The 17,439-nt window shown below is 45.5% G+C and overlaps 3 protein-coding genes across 4 annotated transcripts; 1 reads left to right on the top strand and 2 right to left on the bottom strand.

Annotated features, from left to right (window-relative positions):
- Positions 1–1,313: 1,313 nt before the first annotated feature.
- Positions 1,314–2,630, top strand: LOC120647725 (the record flags this gene model as incomplete). The annotated part of the gene is made up of 2 exons (XM_039924581.1): positions 1,314–1,416; positions 1,494–2,630. Coding segments are annotated over 2 exons (732 nt in total), but the record flags the coding sequence as incomplete, so codon positions are not given.
- LOC120650200 (5-methyltetrahydropteroyltriglutamate--homocysteine methyltransferase 1-like) lies at positions 2,176–8,432 on the bottom strand. Of its 2 annotated transcripts, none has more exons than XM_039927227.1 (14): positions 8,299–8,432; positions 6,006–6,359; positions 5,828–5,915; positions 5,125–5,252; positions 4,846–5,037; positions 4,543–4,742; positions 4,297–4,460; positions 4,098–4,178; positions 3,848–4,014; positions 3,670–3,775; positions 3,274–3,524; positions 3,097–3,169; positions 2,878–3,006; positions 2,176–2,798 (listed from the first exon to the last, which is right to left on the bottom strand). In XM_039927227.1, exons 1-14 carry the CDS (start codon positions 8,421–8,423, stop codon positions 2,430–2,432), a joined length of 2,427 nt encoding a protein of 808 aa, XP_039783161.1. In that variant the 5' UTR covers positions 8,424–8,432; the 3' UTR covers positions 2,176–2,429. The 2 variants fall into 2 exon arrangements, with proteins under 2 accessions (XP_039783161.1, XP_039783163.1); XM_039927229.1 differs by lacking the exon at positions 8,299–8,432 and adding an exon at positions 8,185–8,279.
- A 2,488-nt stretch (positions 8,433–10,920) lies between these two features.
- On the bottom strand, positions 10,921–17,031 carry LOC120650201 (protein FAR1-RELATED SEQUENCE 5-like). The gene is made up of 3 exons (XM_039927230.1): positions 14,122–17,031; positions 12,384–12,519; positions 10,921–11,868 (listed from the first exon to the last, which is right to left on the bottom strand). The coding sequence occupies exons 1-3, from the start codon at positions 16,711–16,713 to the stop codon at positions 11,354–11,356; spliced, it is 3,243 nt and encodes a 1,080-aa protein (XP_039783164.1). The 5' UTR covers positions 16,714–17,031; the 3' UTR covers positions 10,921–11,353.
- Positions 17,032–17,439: the final 408 nt, after the last annotated feature.

Raw genomic sequence — 17,439 nt, forward strand, 5'->3', positions numbered from 1 at the left:
AAGCAAGCACCAAGAGCCTGGTACTCGAGGTTGAGTTCAAAACTTATTGATCTTGGGTTTGTTACTTCCAAGTCTGACACGTCATTGTTTATATACAGCAAATCCAATGTAACAATTTATATGCTAATCTATGTTGATGATATAATTGTTACAAGTTCCTCTCAAGATGCAATTGCAGCTTTGCTTCGGGATCTCAAGAAAGAGTTTGCACTAAAGGATTTAGGTGAACTAAATTATTTTCTTGGAATTGAAGTTACAAGAGGAGAACACGGACTGGTGTTGTCTCAGGAAAAATATGCCAGAGAGATTCTGTCACGAGTTGGGATGAATAACTGCAAGCCGTGCGCCACACCTCTTTCTTCTACTGAAAAGTTGTCATGTTTTGAAGGAATAGCTCTTGGATCAGAAGATGGTACAAAGTACAGGAGCATTGTGGGAGCCTTACAGTATTTGACTCTCACAAGACCTGACTTGTCATACTCGGTTAACAAGGTTTGCCAATTTCTTCATGCTCCTACTACTAATCATTGGACAGCGGTTAAGAGGATACTTAGATACATTAAACATACTATAGATTGGGGTTTTCGGATTAGAAAGTCCAACACAACACTGGCTAGTGCATTTTCAGATGCAGACTGGGCAGGAAGTGTTGATGATAGAAGATCAACTGGAGGATTTGCAGTTTTCCTTGGTGATAATTTGATTTCTTGGAGTGCTAGGAAACAGGCCACAGTTTCACGCTCTAGTACAGAAGCAGAGTATAAGTCTATGGCAAATGCAACAGCTGAATTAATTTGGATGGAATCCTTGCTAAAGGAGTTAGGCATTAGTTTAACTCAGTCTCCTATCTTGTGGTGTGATAATCTAGGAGCTACTTATCTTGCTGCAAATCCTGTGTTTCATGCTCGAGCAAAACATATAGAGATTGAGTTCCATTTTGTGAGAGAACGAGTCACTAATAAATTGCTGCAGATCAAGTTGATTCCAACAGGAGATCAACTAGCTGATGGCTTTACAAAAGCACTACCAGTTCAGAAGTTTGAAGTGTTCAGAAGCAATCTAAATCTTGAGAAGAAGAGTTTAGATTGAGAGGGGCTGTTAGATAATACAAGTTGTTCATGTAACCTGATCATGCGGGATAGTGTTTGTTAGGAGGTTGTTTAGATAGATAGATCTTATCCTTAGCCTAGATAGGTGGCAACAACCTCAACAGCATTACAACCGCATCGTTGTAATCTCCAAGTCATTATTGACTCCTATATAACACGTACCCGTGGTGAACCGAATTTGGCAACCACGTTTCCCAAATTTTACACCTGCACCCCCGCCGCCACCGCCGCTTGTACACTGCCCTGGACCCGCGGTGCGAGTGGACGACCACGGAGGAAGCCGACACACTCGCCGTCGACGTGTCAGGTAACGCACCTCGCCATTCTTTGCACCATGCATGTCACACCTTCTGAACAGATAGATGATGGTCCTTCTCCATTCAGGGTTCAGGAAGGAGGAGCTGAGGGTCGTGTACAACACCCGCCGGAAGCTGAAGGTCACCGGGGAGCGCCAAGTCGACGGCGCCCAATGGGCGCGCTTCTTCAAGGTGTTCCCGATTCCCAGGAGCTGCGACGCCAACGCCATCCAGGCAAAAATGAACATAGAAAGCGCCCGGCTCTTCGTCATCCTGCCCAAGGGATCTATGGCGGCGGCGGGGGCGTCCAAGGACAAGCACAAAGAGAATGGGCCTGGAAGATCCCAGACTCTTGGAGGGGTGATGAGGCCGGGCAATGCGGATGGCTCATCAGGTAGCAGCAGTGGCAGCATGTGGAGCGCCCAAGAAGGTCTTGGAAAGGGTAAGGTTGAAGACAAGGAACGTAGACAAGATCCGGCCGTGGAGGAACCGAGACAAGATCAAGGGATGTCTGTACAAGATTTACCAAGAAGTGACGGCGACGCAAATGAAACTGCCGCCAAGAACAATGATGATGATGATCATGATGGCAGCAAGGGTGAGAGCAAGAGATGGTGGAAGATCAGAGTTCTCCATGTTCTTGGCTTCGTTCTTGTCCTCGCATTGGTGGGTGTTGGTGCCACTATCCTGTATATTGTGTTGCTGTGGAGCGTGTAACAGTTGTGTTTAAATGTATCATGTGCAAATGCAACAGCATGGCAAGCCTCCTATAAAGGAAAACTAAAAGATGGCAATGTAGCTGGTGATGCAGTTTGAGGACTGCATATTTCATTTCTGTTTATACCCAAAGCTCACATGCCTTAAAAACAGCCTAAAAGAAGACACACCAAACTTAGAATACAACTATAACAGCATACCATACCAATGAAACTAACCTAGCCATGGAACAGGGATGAGACCCGAATTATTCAAAACAATTGGCCCTGTTGGCTGCGTTCAACAAACTGTGGAGCTAACAAACAACTCATTTCGCGCTGGCAAGCTGGGTGCGAATGAGCTTGGTGGCAGAAACCATGTTGGTCAGGGCAGGCTTCACCTCTGTGTACTTGCGGGTCTTGAGACCACAGTCAGGGTTCACCCATAGGATGTTAGTGTCAAGCACAGCAAGCATCTTGTTAATGCGGTCAGCGATCTCCTCGGTGGTGGGGATCCTAGGAGAGTGGATGTCATAGACACCTGGGCCGATGCCAGCACCATACTTCACACCCTCACGGAATACGGAGAGGAGCTTCTCATCAGAACGGGAGTTCTCGATGGTGATAACATCGGCATCCATGTCAATGATGGAGTGGATGATATCGTTGAAGTTGGAGTAGCACATGTGTGTGTGGATCTATCCAAGAAAAATGACCATCAGGAGCGACACTAACAAAAAGAAATCCAGATATCCCACAACATTGAAAGATGGTTACCTGAGTGGTGTCCTGGACCCCACAGTTGGTGATTCTGAAAGAGTGGACAGCCCAGTCTAGGTAGAATGCATGCTCTGACTTGCGCAGGGGCAAGCCCTCCCTTAGAGCCGCCTCATCGATCTGGATCACCTGCAAAGAGCAAAAAATGTGTTGTAGCACATGGACATATTGATGAAATAAGAACTAGAAAACCAACTTATATTAGTATAAGATACAAACCTGAATACCAGCAGCCTCAAGATCCTCAACCTCCTTTTTGATTGCAAGAGCTATTTGGTAGCATGTCTCAAACCTGTACACCAAGAAAACATAAATAATTACTCAATTCCAAATGAAGGAGCAAAAGAGCAAAACAGTAATTCGAACTGTATAAGTAGAATGTAAGAAATAACAAACCTGGGCTGGTCATTTCTGACAAATGACCAGTTGAGGATTGTGACTGGGCCAGTCAACATTCCCTTCATTGGGCGAGAGGTCATGCTCTGTGCCGTCTTGGACCAGAAGACAGTCATGGGGTTGGGGCGGCTGACATCACCATAGATAATGGGTGGCTTCACACAACGTGATCCATAAGATTGCACCCATCCGTTGGCAGTGAATGCAAAACCAGACAATTGCTCACCAAAGTACTCAACCATGTCATTTCTCTGTAAATACATAGGCATTATGGTACATAATAAGTAGATGTTTCATCTTGTAGAAAAGTAATACATCAAAGTGCTGTTGTCCATTGAGAAAAAAAGCTAATGCAAATACCTATAATGAACAATATCAGTACCCAAGAATGCTCACCTCAGGCTCTCCATGCACGAGAACATCGATGTCAAGCTCCTCTTGGATCTTGACAACCTTGCTGATTTCTTCCTTGATGGCACTCACGTATTCCTCCTCAGAGATCCTGCAACAACACATTTCAATAAGAAAAAAAAAATGAAGACATGATAGTAATAATATCTCTGGAGGCACTTACTTCTTTGCCTTGTACTCACGGCGGACCCTCCTGAGCTCCACAGTCTGAGGGAATGAACCAATTGTAGTTGTTGGAAGGATAGGAAGGTTGAGCTTTTTCTGCTGAGCATCCAATCTAGCAGAAACATTAGTAGCACGGCGGTGGTCAGAGCCCTTCAAAGCAGCTGCCTGTAAGAAATGTATTTCGGGTTTAGAATTGATGTGCACTAACATCCAAAAGAGCATTCATTGAGTAAAACTCTATTACTTACCGCCTTCTGGACCTCCTCATTTGTCACCCTGGGTGATGACTTCCTTGAGGCCAGAGCAGCAGCATTGGCTGCAAAGTAAGCCTGTACACAAACATGTCAATATTACAAATAAAAAATTAATTTAGGTACATAATGGGAAAAGTACTCTGCTAAAGTTAAGAGGACTCAGAAGAACAAAGGGTAAAAAACAGTGTCAAACCTCGTCCTTTTGACCTGCCAAAGCCTTGGCAAGGGCATTGACCTCAACCACCTTCTGGGCAGCAAATGCAAGCCATGATTTGATCTCATCATCGAGCTTAGTCTCATTAACAAGATCAACAGCAGTATGCATCAGCGAGCAGGAGGTTGACACCACAAGCTTGTCTGAACATCATGTTCATGGTTATTGAATAACTTATGCAGTATGAGAAAGACATATACTAGCAATGTATCCTTCACCACTTACCCTTGCCAGCAACAACCTCAAGAGACTGAAGAGTGCTGAGAGAGGCAGCAAGATCATCAGCCCAAATGTTCCGCCCATCTACAACTCCGGCAAAAAGGTATTTTCCAGAGGGGAAGCTGCTCCTAATAAGATCAAGTGTCTTGGCCCCACGGATGAGATCGAAACCATAAGCAGTCACACCACTCAAGGATGTGAGGGTCCTGCATTTGCAAAAGAAGAGTGTTAGTGTTTTGTTTCTCAACAGAATTACTTTGAAAGGACATCATGGCGAAGAAGACAATATATTAATACTGGAATTCATACTTGTAGGATTCAGCAGGAATATCAGCAAAATATGTCTCGATAAGCACATTCAATCCAGAGACTGCTGACTCTAGTTCAGCATATGCTGAAGAGAATGCGGCCAATTCGTGAGCATCAAGGTCCTTAACAAGGGTAGGCTCATCAAATTGAATCCATGAAGCACCAGCTGCCTTCAGCTCAGCGACAACCTCCCTGAATTTCATAATATACCACATTATCAACTAAGTAGGTTTGCTGGAACAAAAAGTTGGTCGTAAAAAATTTAATGTGGATGCTTACTTGTAGATGGGAAGGATGCTACCAAGAAGTGAAAGAAGAGAAAATGACTTCTCCACACCCTTGGCAGGCTTAGAGAGCAACAAGTAGGAGACTGGTCCAATAAGAACTGGGACAGTATCAATCCCAAGCTGCACAAGGGGCAAAAACATGCAAATGAGCAGGCAACATTTCATAGAAAATAGCATGCCTCTTCCTTCCAGGGTAACACTCACCAATAAATAAAAAGCACTTTAGATGGCCCTAGTGTATTACTATTATGTAATTTGGAATGAGTAGTTTTACATGGAAATTACACACTATATGTAGAAAATTACTGCTATATGGCAATTACACACTATAATGTAGAACTACTGTCTTCACAATGGCAAAGTTTGTCTGTTCCAAGACTGCCCATTTTTGTTCTTCAGATAAGACTTGCAAAGGCCAACTAGTTAAGTTACAATTTACTTTAATGCTGTAGAATGACCATATATACACTGAAGGCATAGAACTAGTAAAGGACTCCAATAATGACTCAAGGTTTATTAATAAAATAGACATGGTAAACTAACAATGTATGCCAGAGTCAGATCATATTCAGATAGCTAGGAGTTAGAATGGTGCACTTTTTCCCTTGTATTACTAAATCGTACGGATATACAAACTATGACTATATAAACTAAATTACAGCTAGTGAGACAACATTATGGTTACAGGAACATACTGCCTTTGCCTCCTTGTACTCAGAGACAGCCTTGTGAGAAGCATATGAGAACTTGGTCCTCGGGCCAAGTTCAGGGACAATGAAGTGGCTGCAAAGCGAAAGGTAACAACAAAACATTAGATCAATACCACAAAAGACCAACTGTTGGTAAACATTCAAGAGATGGGAGTTGACTTACTAGTTTGTGTCAAACCATTTGGTCATCTCCATAGCAGGAACAGTGGCATTTCCCCTGGCCATTGAGAAATAGGTGCTCAGGCCAATCTCACCTCCGGTCCAAGAGTATCGCTCTGGGACAGCGCCAAGCATGGCCGTTGTATCAAGGACCTGGTCATAGTATGAGAAGGTGTTGCTGGGAATGTACTTGATCCCAGCTTCTGACATTTGCTTCCAAATGCTAGACCTGAGGTCAGTGGCAACTTTCTCCAAATCCTCGGCGCTGCTCTTCCCATCCCAGAAAGACTCCAAGGCAAACTTGAGCTCCCTCTTGGGGCCCATGCGAGGGTAACCAACAATATGGGACGCCATCTTTCTATACAAGTGAAAACTAAAAATCAGCTTGATTTACAGCAACAGGGAAGATAGCTAAATACTGCTGAAACTAGCAACAAAATAGGCCAAAATGTATTCCTATTTTCCAACAGATCATAACTAAAACTTGGTTCCTCTCCTACTGCATTGTTTCTACAATGAGATTCGAATGCTTCAGCGCACAGAAATACCTTTGGTTAATCCGAGCCATTTCTCTAAATTGGGCAGGGTTAACCATACCATGGAGGGATGATATATGCACTAAGCTCCTCCATTTTGATTGCAACCTAGCCTTACTAGGCTGTGGGGACAGGAGAGCTAAAATTGGTCGGAAGGCAAGTACGGTCCCTCTTAGACATGAAGGTATCATGCTACAAATAACAGTCGTAAGAAACCATAATTCGGAAATTTTGACAAACGAGTAGGTAATAAAGTGTGCATTTATATGGGAAGCACGCCAAGTGAAATAAATTCATCAGTATAATACTGCTACCCGCTCAGAGACCCAACCAATGTAATATCAAATCGTATATGCATAAACATGAGAAATTCTAAAGGTACAATTAGATCCAACAGAAGAGTAAAGACTACGAATCCGTTCATTGGCTTCAGTCAATATAAAAATTAACGGCCCATTCTGCTGCTACCAAAATTCTATGATCTGAGAAGTCAATCCACTATAATCACATCAAAACACCTAGATAAATTCCAGCTAGCCCTTATGATCAGACACGAAAGCATCACCTCGAACACCAAAACAGAAGGAATTCGCTCTAATCCTATAGTGACCCAGCGATCTCAACGACATACATACGCATAGAAAACCCCACCAAATAATTCAAATTCAACCAACTCTTCCCACCAAAACCATCAAGCCCAGTCTCAGACTCAGCCGCTGTAACCCTAAATGAAAGGAGACAACAACTATGAATCTAGACCTCATTCACCAAGTTCCCGGGACGATGGGAACGAGGAACGTGGTTCGCTAATTTTCAAAACCCTAGAACGAAAGGGGTATATCTTTGTGGAACGATGATTTTGGAATGTGGGACGTGTTCCATGTTAGTTGGGAACGATATTCCGGGACGATACGGCTGGAACGAGGATCGCGTTCCCCGAACGATGCTTAACCTCTAAATTTTGTTGCACGCTACCAAATCAAAAAAGCAAATCTGTGGGCGCTGCTTTGTGGGGCTGTTGCCTGCCGTGATTGGCTCTACAGCTATCAAAAAAAAGAAAATAAACCAGTTATCCTTATCCAATCGCTGCGGCCTGTGGGCATGCGGCCCCTCGTCGTCTGCCGGCCGCCGAGCTAAAATCTGCCGCAGCCCGCAGCTCGTCGTGTACTCGTGTCTCTAAGCGGCGTTGCCGGCGAACTCTCCTGCCGTCCCCAGGCCTCCAAGACCGGAGAACGCCGCGCCGTGAGCTTGTGCGGCAGGCGGCCCGTGCCCGTGCGCAGCGGCCGCGCCGCCGCGGGGACGCCGCCCTTGCGGACGGCCGTCTAAAGAGAGGGCGGTGGCTGCCGACTGCCGGCTGGACGGGAAGCAGAACTGCAGAAGCCGATGTGGCTGGCGGGAGGGGCCTCCGGCCTCCACAGACGCGACAGCGCCGTCGGCCGGCCGCCGAGCTGACGCGCCGCGCACCAGGTGAGTGGTCCTTGTTCCGCCTGTATCCGGGACGCGATCCAAGCGACGTCCCCCCCGCGTACCAGCCGTCGTCCCCGTTCCTCGTTTGGGAACGAAGTTCCCGGGTTCCGCGTTCCGTGTGACTAAGATCTAGACGGCTGCCAGAAAAAAACACGAGAAACCGCTCGTCGGACCACTCACCGCGCATCGAGGCGATCCGAGAGGCGCGGAAGCGGGGCGAAAGCGAGGGAATGGGGAGCGGGCGAGGGAGAGAGGGAGGGATATACAGGGAGGGAGCGGTGGGGAGGCGCTTACCCTTGGACCGTGGAGCGGGGGAGTAGCGCCGGGGGATGAGGAGGAGGAGGTCGCGGCGGAGGAGGAGGGCGAGAGGTTGGTGGTGACGATGAGCACGGGAAATCCGAGGGGTTTGGGGATTTCATTTATGGGAAGTGGAAATTATAATTTTTTAAAAATTCGTGTAAATTATGGTTAAAAAATTATTTAAATTTACGAAAAAAATCATACATATAAATAATACGATGATACACAATTTTATAAAAATATTATGTCTAAATTTGATTTCGTGTTTGTGAAATATAAAAATAATAAATTTTAAGCCACGGAGCTATCACCTGTGTGTTGGTGGAGCGCGCTCGGGGAGTCGGGGGATTCGGTGAGATGCCCATCTGGCAAGCCGTTCGTTGGTGGTGGCTGTGCTGTACCCAGCCGAAATATCTCTGAAGTTTGGGGGGGGGGGGGGGGGGGGGAGAGAGGGTTTAAGCACCTCCGTGCTTAACACCAAGGCTAGTCGGAATTTGAAATTTAAGGAGAATTTCACATGAAACGATTCAGGTTTTATCATTTTAAGTTTAATCTTTGTGTCTCGAGAGGGATATGAGTCCAATGAAACGATTCAGATTATTTTAATAAATTCGCAAGGTTCGAGCACTCGGTTGAGTTTTCCACTCTACACATTGTGGATTTACTATTTGTTCTCACGTCCTAATTTATGCATGTAAAGAAAATAACTGCTGCAGCAGCAGCAACAACAACGGTCTGAGTTTCGAACTCTTAAACAGCGTGACAGCGAATGCCAACTAATGGATCACAAACGGAAAGTTTAATTCTGCAAGGAAAAATAAACGAGGCCCAGCTGGCTGGCAATCAAGCTCCCCGTAAAAAAAAAGGGATCGGAAAGGAAAAGAAGTACTATGGGGGGATTGGCGAGGGCAAGAGAAAGAAACGCATTGGAGATGTTGGTGAGACGTGCTTGCAGGACGGATGGAGGTTGTTGGTGATGTGACAAAGTCCACTCCCAGTGATGAATGAACTCCACCTCGTTTTCTTCTTCGTTTTTTTCCCTGGGAAAAAGGAAAAGAACTTGTGCATGAGCACAAATAATTAAAGAACATTATTCACTCTTGTGACCATAGACAAAAATTGACGCTTCACTTCATCCTTCAAACCAAAACCACTCACGGAAGAGGAGATGGAAGACAAGACATCAGTAAGGTGATACAAGTCTTTGTTGGATAAGTTCGCTACTAGAACATGCTTGTTCACGGTTCTTCAACGCATTAGAGTAACTCCAACAGGCTCCTATAATTATAATTTGGAGGCCACGATAATACTCGCCATGTACCTAGGCGCCAACTGGACCAGGCCATCTCTCTCACTAGCGTCGTTAACGTTTGCACTCGTTTTTCTACTAGTTTCGCTTGCCTTGCACCTTGCTGTTCCTTGTGCATTTTCCCTGTCACATGCATACCGGTCAGAGGTTGGGACAGCACGTCAACTATTTTTCTTCGTGCATTATTTGTTCAAACTGTAAACAATGATCGATTGGTGAAACTATATTAAGAACGTAAACAACCTCAATTCCTTCTTAAAAATGTGCCAACTGCGAGCTATGCAAAACAACCCCAAATTACATCCAAACAATGTGGAGTAGTGCAGGTGTGACGCCACTAAAGTTAGTATTTATTTATGGGATCTGATTAGACGATAATGACACTCATGCAATTCTAATAGATGTGCACTCCCCAGCATTCCAACCATCCCAAGTGGAGTAGGGTCACTGGGCAGCTCCTGCATCCTGCCAGCCCCACCAACCGTGAAAGCTCCATCCAGCTACTTTTCTTGAATCTGGCTTACATCACACTCAAGACACAGGTTGCATGAGTGTCTGCATTTTTTTTCTTTCTGGTTGAACAAAGGGTTGTTTGATCAATGATCATGGGCTAGGCTATCATCCTCTCAGAAAGCAAGACTTGTTGTGCCCCACTTGCTGGCTTTGGGGCCCACCAGGGCGGAGAAAATGGTGGTGGACGACGGATGACATGCCTGCATATACGTGCGCACAATCCGAAGGTTCAGAGAATCAGAGAGCGCTTGTGCTTGGAAAAAGAACCGTACGACAATCAGAGAGCACAATCCTACGGTAAGTGCCGTTTTGATCGTGTGCTTCGTGCAGCTACACAATTCAAACTTCACGATGTTGCCATTTTTGCTATTTAATTGCTTGTCGAAGTCACGTTCGAATGGACCGGGCCATGATAGTGTCAAAACACTGCATTTCTTTAACTGAAGGAACCAGTTCAGGTTTCAAAAGTTGGCTGGTGCTGGCAAATGGATTAGCGAGAGCCAGTACTCCAAATTGCATGCGTGTACCAGCATGTTAAACCTTTACGAGACAAAACCTGTACAACGTCCAAGGCATGCCATGATTCTGAAAAAAACTATGGATCTGGATGACGCGTACACCGTAAGCGAATGGCATCAGCAACAGCCTGTATCAAGGAAACGTAACACAGATTTCCGCTTGGATGTCGCTATGCGGAGTAATTTTGTCAAATTCACAAGTCGCAGGAGCATGTCACGATCCAAGAATCAATTTTTTTTCCCCAACGAACCAGCCACTCTTCCAAGACAAGTCAATGGGCAATAGGGTTTTGTAAGCTCAAGTCTACAAGTCTCTTTCCAGGAAGAGAAAAATAAGGGTACAAAATTTTTGGACTGTTGAAAGCAGTTCACCAGCATACAACTCATGCTGTACATAACATAGCTAGCAAGCTACACATGTGAACTGACCCTCAGACCGACTGACCAACCTCACCAGGAGCCAACCAAAAAAAAAAATCAGAGAGCTCAATGTCTGTGATTAGGTTAAACAAGTGGGGGTTTCTAGGCATGCTAAGTGAGAGAGAAATTAAAGAAGAATTCTAGGCTCATGGAGGTGACAGCTGGGACCTTAAATACAGGCTATAAACATGTATACAGCTATGCTCTAAGTGATTCCATTGGTGAAGAGGTGGTTAAAGATCAGCACCTCACAAGCCATTAGGGGAGGTTAGTGCAGGGAGAGAAGATCTCATTCATGCTCTGCATCGTCCCCAGTCAGCCCCTCATCTTCATCATCAGTGTCGTCATCGTCATCGTACTCATCATCATCACTGACATCCAAGGAACCAAAGATTGCATTTTTGGCAGCTGCAGAATCACCAAAACTGCATTGGCCAGGGGTTGCATGCACCAAGTTGGGTGTGTTCACCGGTGGTAGCGAGGAGAGCGGTTTTGGTGCTAGTGGTTTCAAGTAATTTGGGAGGTTTTCACCAGGCCTGATTCGGATGGCACCTTTTGACTGTGCTGCTTTTATGATTGAAGCTGCATCAGATGGAGACGCGATGCGCGCACCAGCTGCAATGGCTGCAGCCCTAATAGAAGAACCCTCAAGATTTGCACGAGGATCAATACTCTCAGGCGTTTTTGTCTGTGAAGGTGTAGCTGCCTGTTGTGCAGATGACTCAGGTTGACGAAGACCAAGTGACAACTTGCCGTTGCTATTGGTATCTCCAGAATTTACAGAGTTCATACCAGGATTACCAGCTGCATCAAAAGTAACCCTGTTAGTAAAATGGATTATGATATACCCCCCCCCCCCCGTCCTGTAATATAAGGCATTCTAGCAATTCTAGGACAGATTAAGGGAAAGAACAAAAGATGCATGTACCCTACGATAGCTCTTCGTTTACCAGCCATAATTAAAGTTGTTCCTAAGATTAAGCTGACAAGGAAGGAATAGAATAGGTAAGTATGCAGCTGAGAGCTAAGGAAAATTTAATGATTTCCTTTAATACTTGTCCAAAAGTCCTAGAAAGCCTTGTATTGGACTACAAATTTTGAACCCTTCAGTGCCTTATATTTCAGGACGGAGGGAGTATGCACTAACTTCTAAAAAAACAAAATACCTCATATATATCACAGCTACAGCTTAAATAAAAGGTTCAGGCTAAATTGACACAAATTATGACATATAAAAAAAGAACACAGATTGGATGCTTGTTTGGAATAGCTCATAGATTTGAGTAGCAAGTAAAATAATGGTTCATGGCGACACATACCTGCAGATATATTAGAGCCATCCATGGATGGAAGGCACAATCCGATGGGAACAGTCACAAGCTGTGGCGCAGCACTGGAGTTGAATGTATTTACACTGCATCCCCTGTTACCATTAGCTTGGGATAGTTCATGGTTCTGCAGATTCCATAGACTTACTGTTAGAACACTGAAGCAAGTGAAGCATATTATGATTGAAACTGCAATAACTCTGTACATGTAATAAGGAAATACAAGCTACTCATGACAACAAGGGGGGTAAAGAAGATATGGCAGTAAAACTAAGCGTCTCTACTGGTAATAACTTAACTAACTGGTGTGCTAAATTCTTATAAAGGAAATCACTTTCTCAGAGAGGACTGAAGATACAATGCTTGTTTGACTGATGCAACTGAAATAGCTCCCTTACAATACCCAATTAGATGTCAAGAAAACAGGAGTGCAGCTATTAACAATTTGACTCAATTGAAGGCATTGGAGACTCATTTTTTCACAAAAGATAGGTAGCCACATAAGTTAATAATATTTATCCTAGAGAAAACAAGACAAAGAGAAATGTTACAATTGCAATATATGAGATGCAACATTTCTGACATGTCAGACCTGGAATTAAAATTGGGAAGCATACCATGATTCTCTTACACTACACTATTGACAGTTACAAAACAAGCATGCCATATCCAAGACATAACTGATATGCATCAATATCCTGATACAAACTAACAAACCCATCCCAGTTCTCGTTTCATCTGGATTAGCCACAACAATCCTGTGTCCATAGATATTTTAAACATTTACTAATAGATGTGGCTCATAGCAAGAAAACCTCAAGCATAAGGTGTTTACCAGCACCCTATTAATTAATCATTCAAATTAACTTCGAGAAAGTGGCAGCTATGTAAATCAAAGTGAAATTACTTCAGGTTCTAGCACTTACTTTGCCAATGCAAAATCGAAAAAATTATATGAAGTTACGAACCCTTGATTCTGTCACACCTGACTATCATAGAATCATAAATTATTTAGACGTATTTGAGAAAAAAAATAAATTACTTATATGGTTCTCACTTGGAGGTCAAAGGAAGAAAATTGATAGGCCAAACAAACATCTAATCAACAATCCCAATGAAGAAAAAAGAATAATGCAAATATAAAATAAAAAGGTTGGATGTATCTAGAATCTTGATCCAATAGGCAAGAATACCTACAAGCAAAGAAATACATAAAGTCAACTTATTCCGCTAACAAGCGAAAATTCCCTCTATATGTATTTTTTTAACCTTGTATCCTATGTTCAAATGCAAGTGGGGAAAGGTTCTGAACCTTCTCATGACATAATATCTCTCCATCTTAGACTTGCAAGCACACATTAAAGAATATGTGCAATATAACAACCCTAATCCCCTATAGTTCTTATTCATTCATCCAATATGCGTCCAATGAGACACCCTATTCTACCATTTTATCCTAAGAGACCAGTGAAGAAGGTGATCAATGGACACATACAATACAGCACTGATTAAACAAGGAACGACAATTTGGGAGACATGGTTAGATTTCCTATTGATGTTGTAGATCATCGCTTATAAATGAACTAGAATTCACCCTAAAATCACTTGGAAAAGAAGTGTGTATTCAAAGGTATGGTGCCCTTTTCCTGGAAATTCTATAAGAACTGGCTAGAATAGAACATTCGAAAATATGCAGCATATGAACTTGGTAGTCAGCATAATAAACTACCTCTTTTATTTGTGAAGCAGCCCCTGTAGATTTTGTTTCTCCCCCTTGCAGATTACCTAATGAAGGTGCTGATGCTGATGCATTTCGGTCAGGTAACCCATAAAACTTATCAACTACAGAAGCAGGAGGTATATTGTCATCAACTGAATTATTCGCGCCTGATGTTTGTCCATATTGGGTACTCAAAGAAACAGGAGCAGCAGCAACTAGCTGACTAGGCCCTTGTAAAGCGCTTGATGAACCAGAAGCAACAAAAAGAAAATTAACAGGTTGTTGCACATACATAAGTTGATTTGAAGTAGCATTCTCCCTTGAGCTGCTTGAATTCCTTTTTCTCTTCTTTTGCTTATTATTATTAGAACTAATCTCCTGAATTTTTCCAAAATTTTCTGGTGCTTGGGCTGCAATTGGCATCACTGCTAATGGTGCTACCTGTCCAATACCTCTCTTGGCCATATTAACCCTGTTGGCAGCCTCTTGAAGAGCTTGCATGGCCACAATATAAACCTCTAATGATGACGCTCCCTGTTCAGCATATCGTAGCGCTTCACGACACAAACTGTTGTAACGCCACGTTGGGGACTGCTCATCATCTTCAGCACTACTTTGCTCCTCCTTGGGCTCCTCAACTCTGCTAACTGCATCAACTTTCTTGCTTGAGCTTCTATCCATGGCATTCTTAGTCCATCTTTTTAAAAAATACTGAGAAGGAAGCGCAGAGACACCTCTTACACCAAACACAGCAAGTATGTGCCTACAGACAATACCAAAATATTCAAACATCTGACAGCTACATGTTGCAGAGCTTCCAGAAGAACTAAACTGAACGGTTACAGGCTTCTCACTTCCTTCAGATTTGGTCACTATATAAGTGGAAACACTGCCCTCCTCTTTTATCATGTCAGCAGTGTAAACAGAGGCATCGATCAATTCCTGTTGGAATTTCAAAAACATTGACCTTGTATATGACTCTGCTCCTTGCCTCTCTATAGGAGATGATGTCTTGATATCTGGAGGTGAATATTTTGTTTCAAATTCTTCTTTCACCTCCTTCTCATAACAACAGTCTAGAGCTTTTTCGTACTGTTGAATGAATGACTGTGAATCAGTCTTGGCACTGATATAACCTTCAAATAACGAACTCCTGGTTGCACACTGCTGCTTTAATGCCACATCCCCAAAGAATGTATCCCTCAAGTATACTGGGACCCATTTATGACGACAGTTGTACATTGAGTTGAGCCATTCGGTATTTTGAGAGCTGACCTTAGAGATTAATGCCTTCAAATTTGCTTCGAACTCATCTATTGTCTCAGACATGTTGATACAATTGATAAAGTCCTCGTGGAAGGATGGGAATACATTCAGGAGATGGGATAGCTTATCATGTGCTTCGTTGAAGATGTGCCACTTACAAAACTGGAACCTAGTTAGAGGAAAAACTTTCACAGCAGCCGATTGTAAAGCATTATCATGCTCCATGGTAAGAGAGGCAGGGTGTTGACCAGACATTGCTAAGAGAAATGTCTCAAACAACCAAACAAATGATGCCTCATTGTTATCTGCAATGATGGCACAGCCAAATAGGACTGGTTGGCAATGGTGATTGACTCCAGTAAAAGCAACAAGTGGAAATTCATGCTTGCTCCTTTTGAAGTAGTCATCCAAGACAATGGTGTCCCCGAAGTCTTTGTATGCCGTCCTAGCTCTCGCATCAGCCCAGAACACATTCCCTACTGGGCGCCCCTCAACAAACTGCATGGCATAAAAGAACGCTGGGTCTTCAGCTTGCATGCGCTTAACGTAATCCAAAATCACTCTAGTGCCATTCCCGATACCATCCGAAACATACTGAGGAACCACTTGAGCTATACTTGTTTGAGGCACAGACGGGGTAAGAGGTGATTGCGGCGGTTCAATTGACAGAAGCGTACCACCATTTCGATGCCCCACAAATGGCCGCTGCTTCCCACACTCCGACAGTGGCTTGTGCGGGCGCAGACAATGTGCCTGGTTCGCAGGGACCAACGGATGGTTGTGAGCAGTCTCCAGCTTGGTCACAGTCCACCGGCCGTTGTCCTGCTTCTTCACCCGGATCATGGCCTTGCAGCCAACCCTGGTGACAGCCCGCGTCCGCCGGCCCCTCGCACTATCCTCATCACCAGCGTCGGCCGCATCAGCACGGGCAACCTCGTTCTTCCCGCGGTAGGTGCGGAACCCCTCCTTGGCGCAGACGAACTGGCGCGACATGACGGAGCCGTCCCGCCGCGACCGGTGCATGACGCTAATCCGGGTGCTGAAGCCCACGCGGCGGGCGTACACGTTGTAGAACGTCCAGGCGTCCTCCTCGTCGTCGAACTCGATGCCCTCGAACGGGTCGACCCCGTCGTAGGCGGAGGCGCGCGCGGCGTACGCCGACGCGGCGGCGGGGGCGGATGCCGACGCCGACGCCGAGCTCGCCGGCGCCGAGGCCCCGGCCGAGCCGCTCCCGGCGTCCACCTCCATCTCCGCGCCGTAGCCGACGCTGTCGTTGTCGCCGTCGCCCATTTCGCTCTCGGGCGACCCCTGCTCGCTCCCCGCCCCTCTCTCCATGGCCGCCGCGGCGGACGCCCCCCACAAAAAAGGCGGCGCCCCGAGATCAATCCGTCAATCCAGCGGCCTCTCCATCTCCGTCCGGGACGCGAACATCCGCCCGCCGCCTGCCCCCAGGAACCGGCTCCTGGCCGCTCCGCCGGGGAGGGGGAAAAGGGGGCCGAGGCGATCCACGCGGCGAGTGAGCGCGGGGAGAAATATGGGGAACACTTGGAGGTGGAAAGGGCGGTGAGGAGGGGGGGACTGGGCGAGGGAGGCGGGTGTGCGCGACGGCGAGGGGGGCGTGCTCCGGCGAGGTGGAGGGGGAGGAGGCGAGGAGGTGGGGGTGGGGAAGCGCCGAAGGGAGGGGGTTGGGGGCTGGGGAGCGGAGCGGAGCGTGGCCGGCTGAAGGGGGGTTTGACCGGGCGCACCGGATCAGAGGGTCCGGGTCCGGCTCGCTAGGGTTTGTTCGCTTTGCGCCGGGACCGGGTGGGGGGTGGGGCTGCCCGACGCCTGGGTTTGTTCCGTGGCCCACCGCGATTGCCTGTACTTTGACGTGCAGCTGGGTGGAATGGATCATCGGATGGTGGTCAAAAAGGCCCAAAAATAGGCTTGGCATTTCCATTTTCTTTGCAAAAAAAAAAGTCTGGCTGGCAGACAGTGCATTTGAAGGGCACGTTTTTTATAATATATAAACTATAATATACCAAAAAGAGATGCCAAGAAGTGGATTGTAGGGCCATATGT

This window comes from Panicum virgatum, chromosome 9K (assembly GCF_016808335.1).
Source record: "Panicum virgatum strain AP13 chromosome 9K, P.virgatum_v5, whole genome shotgun sequence".
Taxonomy (NCBI): Eukaryota; Viridiplantae; Streptophyta; class Magnoliopsida; order Poales; family Poaceae; genus Panicum; species Panicum virgatum.

Bases quoted from the DNA above. Each gene is read 5' to 3' on its own strand.
- LOC120650200 (XM_039927227.1), bottom strand. From the start codon at position 8,423: ATGAAATCCCCAAACCCCTCGGATTTCCCGTGCTCATCGTCACCACCA. The intron at 4,743-4,845 runs GTATGAATTCCA...TTGCAAATGCAG, and splicing joins ATTCCTGCTGAATCCTACAA to GACCCTCACATCCTTGAGTG. The intron at 4,461-4,542 runs GTAAGTGGTGAA...CATGATGTTCAG, and splicing joins TGAGGTTGTTGCTGGCAAGG to ACAAGCTTGTGGTGTCAACC.
- LOC120650201 (XM_039927230.1), bottom strand. From the start codon at position 16,713: ATGGAGAGAGGGGCGGGGAGCGAGCAGGGGTCGCCCGAGAGCGAAATG. The intron at 12,520-14,121 runs GTAGTTTATTAT...TGGAATCTGCAG, and splicing joins CTGCTTCACAAATAAAAGAG to AACCATGAACTATCCCAAGC. The intron at 11,869-12,383 runs GTATGTGTCGCC...CTTTTGATGCAG, and splicing joins TGGCTCTAATATATCTGCAG to CTGGTAATCCTGGTATGAAC.